Here is a 14,897-nt window from a genome sequence, read left to right on the forward strand (position 1 = left end):
TCGACAGACGATCATGAGGAACAAATACAGACAGGCTTCTTCCCACCACCATGTGACTTGGATATGCACGCTAACTGCTGTTCGTAATTTCTTATCATTGACACCCACCCCTCCACATCCACATATACACTTGTCAAAAATGACACCTCTACCCACAAGGAAAAGACCAGGTTCTTAGTCCTCCTCCAGAAAACCAGACTTAACCGTCTCAACTAGAGTCTCTCGTTCTCAGAAAGCGCGTCAAGTGGACCTCTCCTTACAAGACATCTGTTTTGGTTTTCAGTTGTTAGACGGGACGGCCTTTTTCTTTGTCCTTTTCATCTCTCTCCTGCTCTCCAGTCAGAGAAGGACACAAGTCCATGGATTTCGTCCATGCTATGTGGGAGTCCCTGCTGTTTCAGTGGCTGCCAGTCAGTCAGCCTCTTCCCTCTTTCTTCCAAGCGTTTGGCTCCATAAACGTGGGAGCCCATCTGATGTGGGCTCCCCCCCCCCCCATCTGACTACCAGCTCTCCTTCCCGGGCCCAGACGGCTGGAGGGACAGAGCAGACAAAAAGGGCCACAGATTGTTGTATACCATTTACATGTAAATACAGAGCCCAGGCCTGGGTCTGGGTTCAATATTGAAGGTGTCCGCTGCACTGAGGTCCCTGTGTGTGTGTGCATATATGAGCATGTGAGCGTACGTGCCGATGAGGGTATACGATTATGTGTGAGTGCGCGCGCACACATATTTGTGAGTGTTTCCATGTATGTCCATGGCATGATCCAGTACATCTAAATTATACAGCTGCCAAATTGCTGCAAATGTTTTAATACAAAACCATTCTGTGGTCTCTAATTATATCTAATGGCTGCTGGGTGCATTTCTCTACTGCACAAATAGGAGCCTTTCATGTGAGTACCTTGGCATTTTAACACTTAGTTTGGTATGTAATGAAATAAAGACATCTGGATCCTAACTTGAATTTTCTGAAATCATCATAATCGGATTCACAGGTTTGAGAATTACTTTTGTTTGTCTGGAACATCTGAGGGCCTCATAACACTGTGAATGCAGTTCCTTCTCTCCAGAGGCACTCAAAGATGCTCAAGCAACATCCTTATTTCATTGGGGGGGGTCAACCTTTAACCGTAATTCATTTCTGCATAGCCTCCTTCCCACTAGCATATGCCTGTGGCTGGTAGACAGTAAGTCAGTTAGGGCTTTCCTCTGTGTTGATCTAGAAGCTTTCATACCAGGAGAGAGAAGTGTTAAAACTCTACATTCTCACTTCTGACTCACTGATTTAACCACATTGAGGCAGGACCAGCAGCAGAATACTCCTGTGGTGTAAATCTGTTTGTGTTCCCTGTCCAAAAAAAAAAAAAAAAAAGGCAAGACAAAAACAAAAAATACACAGCCCTCCTGAAATGCAGTTTCTGAGTCAGGGTTAGGAATGTGATAAAAGCCCAGCTTGTTTGGCAGTAATAGTGCTATGGGAAAGTACGGGGATCCAGAGGTGAGTTGAGTAGAGCGTGTGTGTCTTGATGGACAATGTCACTGATTGCCAGTTACTTGACAAGCCGGAGTGGTGGGGAACAGACATCCCCTTTCCTCAGCAGCTCAGTCCAACCGTCCCCGACCATGAGCCTGTTAAAGAGGTCGTGTTATCTTGGAAGGCTTAATGCCAAGTCGATACAAGTCCACCACCCTCCCTTATACCTCACGTTCCAGGGAACACATATATTCAGTCTACACTGTCAAACTTTTAGCACCTGCTGTTTTGCTTTGGTCCCTTAGGCTATGTCAATTCCTTTGGTGTTTCAGTCGGATGGGCACGGAGAAGTGGGTCAACAAAGGTTGATGCTAAAATGGGGATGAGGGTGAGGCAAGGGCCAATATACAAACATCCCCTTTTGGCATTGTTGGCCACATGTTCTGTGACGACAGTCTGAGTAAAAGTAAAAACCAAAGTGTGGATGTGTCATTTTCAGTTCAATGGTTTGTAGTTAACTCTGTACTGCTTGTAATTTCCTAAAATAGCACTTGGGAAATTAACCAGTGTAAGCTTGAAATAATTAAGCATGCAGTCCTTTACCAAACTTTTTCCACCCTTTTTAACTCTTTACTATGTGATGTTACAACCACAAGTTTCAAGGTATTATCAAGATTTTATGTCACACATCAACACAGGATCACATAACTTTGAAGTTGAATGAAGAGGATAAATGGTTTACAACCATTTTAAATAACTGACGACATTCAAAAGAAATGTCTTTAGTCCATCACTTCTATAATACAGTGCAATCAGGAATAGGTTATATATTAATATTAAAAGCATTAAACTTCTCACAACTATCCAAAAATAAAGAAGTACGACGCAACATTAAACCTACCAATACTTGGCCATCAATCTCAACTGATAGGCCAGGAAAGCAAAAAAGACAAGATGTCATTGGAAAATTTAGAGAAACCATCAAATGTATCCAATAATTTTTGTTTCCCCCTATAGGCCGTTGGTGTGGTTATTTAATGCAGTAATCCAACAATCTTGTTGTCTAACGTCAAGGGAATCAAAAACAGCAAAGCAACTTCAATCCTATTTTGCTGAATGCAACCAGTGTGCTTGATTTTTGTAGGACGGGTTTTAATGCAGTGGATTATCAACCTGTGCATTGGGCTCACATATCCCCCAGATACATTTCTACGGTAATCCACCGCTGCCTCTTCCGCAGGAAAGACAACCAAAACAGGCATTCATCCATGCATTACAGCAGCATCTGACATGGAGACAGGTTGATTTACGCAAAAATAGCATTGGATGGGCTTAAGCAATCCGCTGTACTTGAATATATATATTTTTTAAATCCAAATATTACGCATGTGTACGGAGAGAAATCCCAAAGGTGTCACTCTGTGACTGGTTGCAGATGGAGACAATTCACATTCTGACATTATGTTCTCTGCTCCAACACTACAAGTATTCTTTACACGTTCAATCAAATGTTTCTTGAATAGATGCAAAAACTGGCTATTATTTACTGAAGTGAGTATAATTTTTGAATCACAAAATAAATTTTAGAGGCAAATACGATGTACTTAAGTGGAAATTCATGAAGCTGTCACTGTTGTATCTTTGAAGACAGCAGCATGTCTGTAACACAAGCTTTCCGTGTTTAAAGACTACAACTTTGATTAAATGTTCGCAATCCCTGCACACTGGAAAATATATATGGGGGACATTGTTGATAAGCTTGTGAAATAAATTCTTTCCAATAAAAACGTTGTTGAGGATGATGATTTGCGAAGGAGCGTGGCGCTGGTGTGTTGCACACTGCTCTTAGTCCTTTTCCCAGCACCCCTCCCTCCAGGGGTCTCGGTGGCGAGGATCTCTAATGAGACTCGCGTTATTAATCCTTGCAATGGGGTACATGAATTCACTCCCGAGCAAAGGCTTCTGCAGCCACCCTGGCCCATAAAACCGGGAATGCGTGCCTTTCATGTGACGTGTTGATGATCTACTCTGACAACAATATGGTGGGACTTCCCTTCCCCTGTCGCGCAGGCCCTGGCCTGGGGCCAAGCGGGGTCATCTCAGAAACACTTGGACTTTTATAGGTGGTCAAGAAACACGCTGACAGGTCACAAGTGGGAGCTCTTTTATGAGTAAGATCTATACATCCACCTCATTTGGATTTAGTTTATTTATAGGTGGCCCATAAATCAGCTTTATTTTGTTTTCTAGTTTTCGAGTCTTTACAGGCATAAGGGGGACCTACATGTTTCAGACTGCAGTCATTAAAGCAATAACAGTATGGTTGTTTTAGCAGGATTATCTGTCAAGTAGCTCATGAAATAAAGCAGTAATGTACAACAATCAGCTGTGAAACAAGTCTCACAAGGAAATCTCATGTTAAGGAGGAGGAACCTGACCGTGTGCAGGGGTGATAAGAGCAAAATCTCATAAATAAAACTACCTTCACCAACTGTAGCCGATAAATTTGCTGATTATTTAAAAAAAGAAAGACAAGAGAGGGAACAAACCGATATGGGATGATTGTACAAATAAGGTGTTGACAGCTCAGGTGTGAAATACTGAAATGTGGTTTGAATACAAATGCCGTTTCTTTGAACTGAAGATTTACTTGCTTACTATAGCAGGAGCCACGCAGCTACAGAGATTTGGGTGAAACAGGGTGGACGTAAATACACAGGTACATGTTCTTGTTATGTCTAAATTTAAATCAACTTCACAAGCCTGTGGACTTTGCATGCACTTTGTCTACAAGCCAAGTCCACATTGTCTGTGCGTCCCTGGGTGCAAATATCTCAATTGATTACAATTTAGATATTTATTTTTGCAAAATGACAAAGGCATCAAAACCATTTCCCAATACTCAATGAACGTCCTGCGGTTTATTTTGTAAAATATACTTGATCTCAGTTGTCAGCTGTTTGATGTTGGACTGTGTGTCTGCTGAGGAGGTCTTCTTCCCTGATTGACAGGCCGTGTGCTGTATGCATGTCGCTCCAGTCCCCTGACGGCCCAGTCGCCCAGCTTTTCTGTCCCATTTATGACACCAGCCAATCTGCCTCCAGCCGAGACTCTCCCTTAGCTTTTCACAGATTTGTATCCCCATTTTCCCCAAATTCATCTCACCTCCCCTTATACTACTCCCTCATCCTTCCCCCTCCCTCGCTTTCTTTAAAGCTCACACATGCACAAACTGCCCCCACACCCTTCACCCTCACATACACATGCACTCTAAAACACAAGGATGCAAACAGTAAATTGAGCTGAGGATTATGTAAAGTGAGAAACAACCTTAAGAGTATATAACGTTTTTTTTTTTTTTTTTGGTATAACTAGTAAATGGGGAAATATTACCCAGTGTCCTGCTCGGTCACTAGAGAGCGCTGTCTCTACAAATCCTGTGAAATCCCCCTCACCATGAAGCCTGAATACTGAACATTTTCTCCTCCTTTGTTTTTTGTTTATACCCATCTTGAGAGGAGAGTGTTTGAAATCCGTTTTCATTATTTTACTGTTTGTGTGAGAAAGAGTATATTTATAACCCAGAGGTGTTTACATTGAATGAACAATAATAATAATAATAATAATAATAATAATAATAATAATAATATAACGTCTTTTTTCAATAGATTAATTTTACTTTTGCTATTGCCACTTTATTGTAGTCCAACTGATGTGCAGATTTTTAAAATTAGAGAACATTTCCAAATATTATTATATTATAATCACTTTTTTTTCAGTACTTTTTTCGTTTGCTCGTCAGTAATCATACTACAAAATACAAAATTTCACATGGACATAAATCTGCTTCACTCTAATTTGATTATAATTTCTTTTTGCTTAACGAAGTGAGTAATCCTATTTCAATTATGGATTTCAAACAAACTGTTCGAGATTTTTACGATTCTTACGTGATATATTTCATTGTATTTTATTTATTGTTGCTGTTGAATTAAAAAAAAGCCAATAATACAGCCCCCGAAATACATCTTCTTCGCTTCTGAACGAAAATAAAATAGCAGCATTTTATTGGTTTAAAAAAAAACAGAAGAAAAAAAAGCAGAAGAAAAACTTCAGCACAAAAACCAAAAAAAAAAAAAATTCATAGGCTTCACTCGAGCGTCTCTCTAACAAGTGTGAAATTGAAATAACCGTCTCTTAGTTTTTGGAGCTTTATTTTCAGCAGGTTTTGGCAGCCGATATTTTTATTAACGCTGGTGCTGAAGAGGCGGCGAAGTCCAATTATAGGAAACAAGGTGCACATGTGAGTGCTTCTGTTTTTCTGTTGTTGTCTTCTTTTTTTTTTTCTTCAGGGGCAGAAGAATTTGCGCGCATGTTAGTGGGGTCTCTGCGCTTCCTTTCTGGGGGTGAGTTAACAGAGGCGCTATGAAAAGCAGCATCAGACTGAATGCGGATTGTTCTCGTCGTGCTGTTGGATGAACGGAGGCTTGGAGCCGACGCTGGCAGGTTTTGTTTGTGCGCAAAATGTTTGGGCGCGCGATGGTTTATCACCTTTGAGCATTTTATTTTCAAACAAAAGGTAAAAAAAAAAAAAAAAAAAAAAAAAAAAAAAAGATTATATACATATGAAAATATTTTAGTCGGTCATGTAGAAAATTATCTCATGCAGGGCCAGTCCGAGGTATAGGCGGTGTTTGCGCTTGCTTAGGGCCCCCTGCTGGCCTGATCAGGTCAAGAAAACTTTAATTCATAAGGGATTATAAACGCCTCTAATTGCACACATATGTTCATAGTTGTGTCCACCGACAGACTTGTGCAACTAATGAAATGATTTTTCTGCTGCTTGTGTCTGAGCTTCAGCTCTTTGTAAAGTTTCTTCTGGAACTCTAGAGCTTTGAGAAACTCAGTGCTGCCCTTCAGCCTTGTATTGCTCCACATTTGGAACTACAGGCAGAAACAACGATGCTAGTTTGGGATTATTTTTTTGTTTGTTTTTCATCGATTGTTACACCATAAATAATATGATGGTGAAAAGACAGAAAAATTGCCTGCAATAATAGGCATTTGACAGCGACTTCAAAAAGTTAGTTTCCTCAAAACTATTTGCCTGTGTCTCAGTGAATATGTAATGTACGTGATTATAAATATTAAGTCTAAGTCATCAAAAGCAGTTGTAACTTTTTGTTGGTTTTCAGTTTAACAACCTTTTTCTTTTTCTTCAAAAACAGTGAAATTTTGGGAGCATCTTGTATTTGACAATATTTAAGTTTTCCCCTGAGATGCATAACTTCTTGCTGACTGAGCTTGATATTCTGGAAAAATAAGTAAAGCCATCCTTTGGAAAATCATCAGACAAGTTTTCCTTCAGCCTAACTGCAGAAATTAAAACAAATTCCTAAAAACTGTGACACCTATATGGGATAAAATACATCTGGTCATTTTTCTCACAACCAAGAAGATAATAAAGCTCTTCTCTTTGTTCATAATATTTGTTAGTGTTTTAACCCCAATAAATCACAATATTGTAAAACGGTTTCTGTTTTAAGGATTGAGGCCTACTACTAATGTCAATTCATAATGTACTTTTTCAGAAAGTTACAATTTTACATAAATCCAATAAATGTACTTTATAGAATGGCCGCCTACTGATCTACCCGGATAGTGTAGAGTACGTCAACTCGGTACTTGGCTGAGGCACTGTTAGCATAAATTTCTGCATTAATGCATCATGGCATGCAGGCCAGCAGCCTGTGGCTCTTCACAGAAGAAAATGAAGCCCAACTTGTTTTGATAACAGCCTTCAGTCTCTGTGTTGTGTTGGGTGTAGAGTTTCCTGTCTTCCTCTTGTCAATACCCAATAGATTCTGGATGGAAATGTGTCAAGTGAGTTTGCTGACCAAATCAGCGCAGGAAAACCATTGTCATTACATGAGTATGTTTCCCTACATGTGGCTATGTGAGAAGGTGCTAAGAAACTGAAATCAACAACTCTATAAAGCTTTTCAGCAGAGGGCAGCTTGTAGTACTCTTACTACCTCAAAATGGGCGAAACACCGTAGACCAGAGGCATTGCTGGTATCCTGCAGGTTTTAGGTGCATTCCTGGCCCAACAGATCTGAATCAATTGGCTGAATTACCTCCTCAGTAGGCAGTAAAGTTCTCCAGAGTTCTGCTAATGACCTGCTAATTTGACCTGGGTGTGCTGAAGGTCAAAACTGAAAGTTGCAGGTCCCTGGCCCTCCAGGACCAGAGCTGGAGACTGCTGCAGAAGACCAGCAGCAGTACATAGATGACCTGTCTTCCCGAATCTTCAATGATGCTACCCCTTACTTTCCATTTTGGAAGTAAAATTTAACTTAATCAGAATAGATTAAGTTATTAGACAAAATGTGATAGCTGTGGTTCATGTCCTGAAAGGATCTGCGCATCGTGGGCCTAGAAGCTCTGAATCCAGTCTGCATCCAATAAATCTTACCTAAACTCTTGAATTGGTCATTCTTTGCAAGTACATTCTTGCTGCAGTTTTTTTCCTTCCACTAAACTTTCCATGAATATGCTATATGAACAGCCAGTATCATGTCCTTTAGTGGCTTATTCTTAGTGGAAGGTGTCAATGACTCAACTTGAGAAGCCACAATTAACAACCTTCCACAGATGATGTTGACCTCAACAGTTTCAGTAGTAAAAATTCTTTAGTTTATTTTATTGTCTTCTGTAATTGGAAGACAAAAATAGCAGCTTAATTTTGCCTGTTTTTTTTGTTTGTTTGTTTTTTGCCGCAAACAATAATAATCAAAACTCGGGTGTATAAATACTTGGCATGTCTTTGTTTGTAATTAACCTCTAGTTTTACTTTGTAATCTGAATTACTGAAAACTAACTTCACTCTAATTTATTAAAATATCCTTTGTAGTTTAAATCTACGTCCACATCGGGCTTATAAGGTAACTATAACTAAACACTCTTCTGGTATAATATCCTTTCTAATTGAGCCACAGCAGCGCTGCTATTGGCTGAGGAGAGGGTCTGCTCGCCTCTTCCAAACTCCTCCCCTGACGTTTACAATCCGTTGTATGAGCGAATCATATAAGAGCCGCTCAGCAGCTCCCATCCAAACCATTATCTGATCTAATCTGAAGAACTGTAGGCGAGGAGAGGCTCCAACATCCCGTCGTTGGTGAAAGGGGAGGTGGGCTGCAGAAACCGAGACCAACCCGGGCGCCTCCGGCACCTCCGCGGCTCTCAGATTCCCCCTCTCTGGACTCCTTTTAAACTCTGATTATCTATTGCGAGAACTTGAACAAAACGATGCAGTTAGAGAATATTCTTCCCAGCGCTAGCATCAATTTACCCAAGACGTTTTACAACCTGTCCTCGTCGGACAGCGCAAACAACAGCCCCAGGCCGTCCTCTCAGCTCGACTACCAGGAGGTGGAGCGCACAGAGTCAGAGTCCAGCAGCGCTCCGAAAAAGTACCTGAGCGGGGTGGGGAACGGAATGCTGGGCGAGGCAGAGGGGGACTCTTATAATAATAAGACCGACGGGAGGAAAGGCTCCCCAGTGCTCGGGGAGGACGAGCTGACGAGCGGCCGGCGATACAACATAGACGAGCTCGGTTCAGACAGATACTTCATATCTTCCTCCCAGACCAGCTCCGACATGGCAAGCCCCTGCTCCCTGTTTCCCTACGGAGGACAGACCGGCTCGGTGTACACGGGCTCCAGCGGCTCCAGGTACCCGGCCTCACTACACTACGGATCCGTGCTGCCGCCCGCGGGCTTCTCCGCCCCGTCCATGTGCAGCGGCCGGAGTCAGTTCGGCAGCGGAGGGTACCAGTTCAGCCAGGGCCCGGGCTGTTTGTACCCGTCCTACTCCGGGACCGGGACGGGAATCGGGTCCATGTCTCTACCGGGCTCCGCAGCCGGAGCGAGGGCGCAGGTTTATCTGTGCAACCGGCCTCTTTGGCTGAAGTTCCACCGGCACCAGACCGAGATGATCATCACCAAACAGGGCAGGTAAAAGACCGACTGGAGAGGATCCAGAACTCGATTCAAAATTTACACTTTTATGAAAAAAAAGACAAATTATTCATTTTTTTCTTATGCTGTATCATAGCCCACTTTTTTTTCCTAAAATGTAACTTGTCGGAAAATTCTACATGACAATTAAAAACCAAAAGATGTAATAGTGATTGCTTTTTCCGGCCTGATGAAAAAGGTTGAACTAAAACGCAAAAAAATGCGTAGGAATTTATTCGACAGTTTTTTTCCCCACCCTATTTTCCCAACAAAAATAAGTACATGTTAATGTTTTTTGTTTATTTTTCTTTCCTTCGCAGACGGATGTTCCCATTCCTCAGTTTCAACATCACCGGACTGAACCTCACGGCCCATTACAATGTGTTTGTAGAAATTGTTTTGGCCGACCCGAATCACTGGCGCTTTCAGGGAGGAAAGTGGGTCACTTGTGGAAAAGCAGACAATAATATGCAAGGTGATTTACACCATTTAATCATATTTCAGGAGCTCTTGCAAATACAGAATTTCTAGGGGGGGAAAAATTGGGAGCCAAAAATTACGTGTGGAAATTGTATACATGGAGCCGGGCCTAATTTGCTTAGAATATTTGTGCATAAATATTGGAATGCAATTTTTGCTCTAACTGTGATGTAAACTCAGATTTTGAAAGAAATCAGATGCATGTTTGTGTTTTAAAATTGATGGAGGAAAAGGCCTAAATCGATTCAGTCGGTAACATTTATAAAGAATTGCATTTTTAATACATTGCACATTCAAAAAGAAAAAATCATTTTAGTTATAAATTAATATAGGGCCCTATTTGTTTTTTTAAAAGCAAGAGTTCATGAAAAATCAAAACCCGTTTTTTTATTTTTGCCTTTCATTCTCAAAGAAATTTAAGAGAAGTAAGCAAATTTTGCATTATGTGCTTTGTCCATACTTTTTATTTGGTCGTTTTTCACAGAATATATTTCTGTTCTTTTCTATTTTAGGTAACAAAGTGTATGTCCATCCTGAATCTCCCAACACTGGCGCTCACTGGATGAGGCAAGAAATTTCATTTGGCAAGTTAAAACTAACCAACAATAAAGGAGCCAACAACAACAACACACAGGTTAGAAACGTCTTTCTAATGCCTTTTTTATTATAATTAAATGCTAACATGACTAATTATATTTTATCCTGCTTATAATTGGAGCTGTTTTTTTGTTTTGATTTTTTTTTGGGGGGGGGGGGTTTAGGATGTTTTTCAGATTTTAACCGACTGAGAAAGACACGCAGCAGGTCATCTTTTGAAAAGCAGAGTGTGATGCATGTTGTGGTTTTCTGCTTTCAGATGATAGTTTTGCAGTCGCTTCATAAATACCAACCGCGATTGCACATTGTGGAGGTGACTGAAGACGGGGTGGAGGACATGAATAACGAGGCCAGGACTCAAACCTTTACCTTCTCAGAGAACCAGTTTATAGCCGTCACAGCCTACCAGAACACAGATGTAAGCTTTCTAATAATTATTTTCTTTTTCTTTTTTTTTTTTACCTTGGATGCAGCAGTTTTCATTTTGACTTGCTTACATGCAAATAATTTTAATTTCTATTCTAATAGTTGCTTGTGCTAAAATGCACATTATTAATCCTGGGCTTCTTATTGTTCACATTTCAGATCACACAGCTGAAGATAGATCACAACCCATTTGCAAAAGGCTTCAGGGATAATTATGACTCGTAAGTGTTGCACACTAAGCTTGTTTTTTCTTTTCTGATGCACGTCAAGAATCTTGCAGATTTTTTTTTTTTTTTTTTTTTTTTTTAATATGCATTTCCTTGCTAACAGGATGTACACAGCCCCAGAGAGTGACAGGCTGACTCCGTCACCAACAGACTCCCCTCGTTCTACCCAGATTGTACCCGGCGCCCGCTATGCCATGCAGCCTTTCTTTCAGGACCAGTTTGTCAACAACCTGCCTCAGAACCGATTCTACACCGGCGAACGGGCCGTCCCCCAAACCAACAGCCTCCTCTCCCCACAGGGCGAGGATCCTAGTGCTGCTGCTTCTGCCCAGCGCTGGTTTGTTCCCCCGGTTCAGCAGCCAGGCTCCAACAAGCTGGATCTCTCCTATGAAAATGACTATTCGACCAGCAGCCTGCTGTCATACGGCATCAAGCCTCTGTCTCTGCAGACCTCCCACGCCCTCAGCTACTATCCAGACTCGGCCTTTGCCTCCATGGCTGCAGGCTGGGGAACTAGGAGCTCCTACCAGCGCAAAATGACAACAGGCCTGCCCTGGTCTCCTCGTCCGAGCCCTCCTGCCTTTGCAGAGGACCAGCTGGGGACTGCTAAAGAAAAGCTGCCGGAGGAAAACGCTCAACCCACCTCAACCTGGATCGAGACGTCCCACTCGTTGAAATCAGTGGACTCTAGCGATTCTGGCGTGTACTCCATGGTGTGCAAGAGGCGCAGGATGTCCCCAGGGGGCTCAAGTACAGAGAACTCTCCCACCATCAAGTGTGAGGATTTGACTGCGGAGGAGTACAACAAGGACAACCCAAAAGGCATGGGTTATTATGCATTCTACACAAGCCCCTAAGACTGAATTTATTTAAGCTAAATATAATTATTTGGTTTTATCATTGAGTGATCTCCAGTCCTTGTTAATGCCTTTTTTTTCTCTTTTCTCTAAAGGTGCCAAAGCTTAGTGTTTCCCCAAGCAAGCTGCACAAGGTTATTTTCCCAGGCCACCCCCTGTCACATGAGCAGAAACATGCATAGTGATTGTTGTTTTGGAAAAAGAAGCATGTTCAATTTAATTAAATTATTTTTTACTTTTTTTTAAAAAAAACAAATGTGATTTCTACCCTGCCACCCCTCCGTATTTAAGTCATTTTTTGTTGTACAGTATTCGTGCACTTTAGAATGTGATGTATCTTGTACAAATTGTCTTCATGGGAGTGTTATTAAATGGAATAATAAAATGGCTTTTCATAAAGCATTGTCGAACATGTCTTTCTCGGTATGTTTTTATAAGGAAGTGTGGCACCTCATGAGCCGCTTTCTGTTTATTGACGACGGCAAGCTGCAAATAGAAATAGAACAGTATGCTGGAAACAGACAGCTGTACCAGAAACAATGTATTTATTATATTTTAATGCTACTAAAGCAGACAAAAAGGATTACTTATTTAACTTAAAACTTTTTGCATTGAGGTGTTTATTCAAAGCTTTTAAAAACAAAATGTTTTGGAAGCATTGCCGGGTTTTATTTTTTGTATTATGTGCAACGTTTTTGATATACTGAGCTTGATCTAAATGCAGCATGACAATTATCTTTGCTTTATGTGCTTTATAGAAAACACAATAGCCCGAAACAGCATTTTTCATGTTTATGCATAAAATGTCATATTTAGTAACATATTTACTAAATACACTGGGCTCAAAGGATAGACTAAGCTTTTTGAGAGATGCATGGTTCTGGAATCCCTGGATCAAAAATGACACATTTGGTGTTACAGGTTCAATCTGTTGAGCTTTTGCATAATTAAATCCCTGAAACTGTGAACTGATAAAAGACAGCAAAATCAGGTTGCATTAATTTATGTCCCAGTTGTTCGATATGAAAAACAGATTCATAGGTGCAGAAAAATATGCGTACTCAAAATCTTTGGGTCGAAATATTGATTCTCTCAACATTTTTTAATTTTACCAAAATGAATGCATGGAAATTTTGAGGCTGTCATATTTACAACCAAACGGGATTGATTTGTATGCATTATAAAAACTGCATGCAGAGCATTTTTACATAAAATACATTAACAACATATGTTCTCAACTCAGTCTTTAGTAAAAGTAATGACTTCAGTAAAGATGCATAATATTGTTTATTATAGAATTAGATGTGCAGTGTCATTTCATTTTGAAAAATGGTATGTCATATTTTTCAAAAAACAATTAGAATCTACGTTTAACATATTAGTTTTAGCAAGAATTTAGCAATGCACTTGATTACAAAAAGGAATTTCAAAGACATCTCTTAACTGTTAAATACACAAGTGACAAATAAAGACAGAAAAAAATATAGAGTATCAAAATAAAGCGCACAACAAGAATGCATTTCCTCTTTTCCTTCTTCTGTAAACAGAGGACTTATATCTCTTGGTATATTTGCATAAAAAATGGGGAGAAATTACTTTCATTCTGTAAATAAATGCCACACCAACACCTGGACCTCTTAATTCAAGTGAGCAAAGAGTAATTTAAACACACATTTACAAGATTTACGTGTCTAGCTTGACACAACCATCAACATGGGCCTAGATAAAGGCGAAGAAAAGCACAAAGTCCTGCTTCTGTTGTTGCCATGGTGTTTTCACACATTTTATCATTAACCTAAGCAATGCAACATGCATGCAAGGCGGGTACACATAAAAATGTGAAAAACAGGCACAAAAAAAAGGGATCCAGCAGCAATTTGTCTACATGTAACCCTCCGCTCAACACCTCTATTTATACCGTATGTCTTCGGCCTCTCCAAAATTGCATTTGCGAAGATAAGATCTATAAAGAGGGAAGTCATAATAGGCACTTGGCTCATGCTTGAGGCACCTGCTTTTTCTCTCAGCAAAAATACTTCACATCCTCCCTTATGAGGACCCCAATTTGAATTGATTTACATACTCAAATTCTAATTAATTCTGTTGTCAGACTCCTTGACAAAGTGAGGAGTCTGACTAACTCCAATTAACACCTCCTAACAAGGTAGAGTGCTTGATTGCCCCGGCCTCTCAGGAAAGCTGTAAGAAAAAAAAAAAGACTCTTGGGTTGAGGTGGGAGGTTTGGGCCTCAAGAATAAAAATGTTTTCACTTGCTCATGTCAGCAAATTGTGCTTTAGAGCAGCTGACAATGTTTTTCTTCCCCTTTTTTTATGCCCTGACCCCTGTTGATAATTTGTTGCGATACAGAGAACAGCTGTCAAGATTATAACCGGCCAAGCATGGCAGCCACACTCACCCCAAAGAATAGCTGCAGAGATGTGTGACAACTGAGGAAAGAAGCATTTCTGGAAATAGCAGTTGTATGTCTCACAGCCAGATCTCTAAAATAACTTACTGATCGCTCTACTATCAAATAAGCATCGCTTTACATCTACTTGATATTCCTCTTACTAGTTAAAGTCACCCTTAATTGATGCTCATAAGAGGTTATTTTCATGCTGTAGAATAAAATTTTCTTGATAGCATTGTTAGAGATAAGAATCCCAAAATTTGAGGAACCTAAATTCATTGCACAATACATTACTTCCTCAACAGGCTGCAAAGTCAGTTACCCCCAGTACGCTTCTTTCATACACACACACACACACATATATATGATATTATTAAACTATGTTGGTTATTAGCAACTGCAGAA

At 40.4% G+C, this 14,897-nt stretch overlaps 2 protein-coding genes across 5 annotated transcripts in view; one reads left to right on the top strand and one right to left on the bottom strand.

The window, feature by feature from the left end:
- Window positions 1–14,897, bottom strand: part of rbms3 (RNA binding motif, single stranded interacting protein) — a 379,593-nt gene that overhangs the window by 354,737 nt on the left and 9,959 nt on the right. The window contains exon 1 of one of the 3 annotated variants that reach the window (XM_055053854.1): window positions 11,868–11,957. The exons of 1 other annotated variant lie outside the window; for it this stretch is intronic. The gene's annotated coding sequence lies outside the window, so the exon portion shown is untranslated. Of the gene's footprint in view, window positions 1–11,867; window positions 11,958–14,897 lie in introns of those variants that run through there. One more of the 3 variants, XM_055053857.1, reaches the window with a different exon arrangement.
- eomesa (eomesodermin homolog a) lies at window positions 8,615–12,485 on the top strand. 2 transcript variants are annotated; one of them, XM_055053852.1, is made up of 7 exons: window positions 8,615–9,491; window positions 9,815–9,969; window positions 10,487–10,608; window positions 10,831–10,989; window positions 11,157–11,218; window positions 11,328–12,046; window positions 12,177–12,485. In XM_055053852.1, exons 1-7 carry the CDS (start codon window positions 8,785–8,787, stop codon window positions 12,188–12,190), a joined length of 1,938 nt encoding a protein of 645 aa, XP_054909827.1. In that variant the 5' UTR covers window positions 8,615–8,784; the 3' UTR covers window positions 12,191–12,485. The 2 variants fall into 2 exon arrangements, with proteins under 2 accessions (XP_054909827.1, XP_054909826.1); XM_055053851.1 differs by having other exon boundaries at window positions 11,328–12,485.

The sequence above is a fragment of the Poeciliopsis prolifica genome, unplaced genomic scaffold, assembly GCF_027474105.1.
Source record: "Poeciliopsis prolifica strain line A6 unplaced genomic scaffold, Auburn_PproV2 SCAFFOLD038, whole genome shotgun sequence".
Classification (NCBI taxonomy): domain Eukaryota; kingdom Metazoa; phylum Chordata; class Actinopteri; order Cyprinodontiformes; family Poeciliidae; genus Poeciliopsis; species Poeciliopsis prolifica.

What these genes read in the sequence shown, in the direction of transcription:
- eomesa (XM_055053851.1), top strand. Translation starts at nt 8,785, where the DNA reads ATGCAGTTAGAGAATATTCTTCCCAGCGCTAGCATCAATTTACCCAAG. An exon ending in ATCATCACCAAACAGGGCAG is followed by an intron (nt 9,492 to 9,814) that starts GTAAAAGACCGA and finishes TTTCCTTCGCAG; the next exon opens with ACGGATGTTCCCATTCCTCA. An exon ending in CAGCCTACCAGAACACAGAT is followed by an intron (nt 10,990 to 11,156) that starts GTAAGCTTTCTA and finishes TTCACATTTCAG; the next exon opens with ATCACACAGCTGAAGATAGA.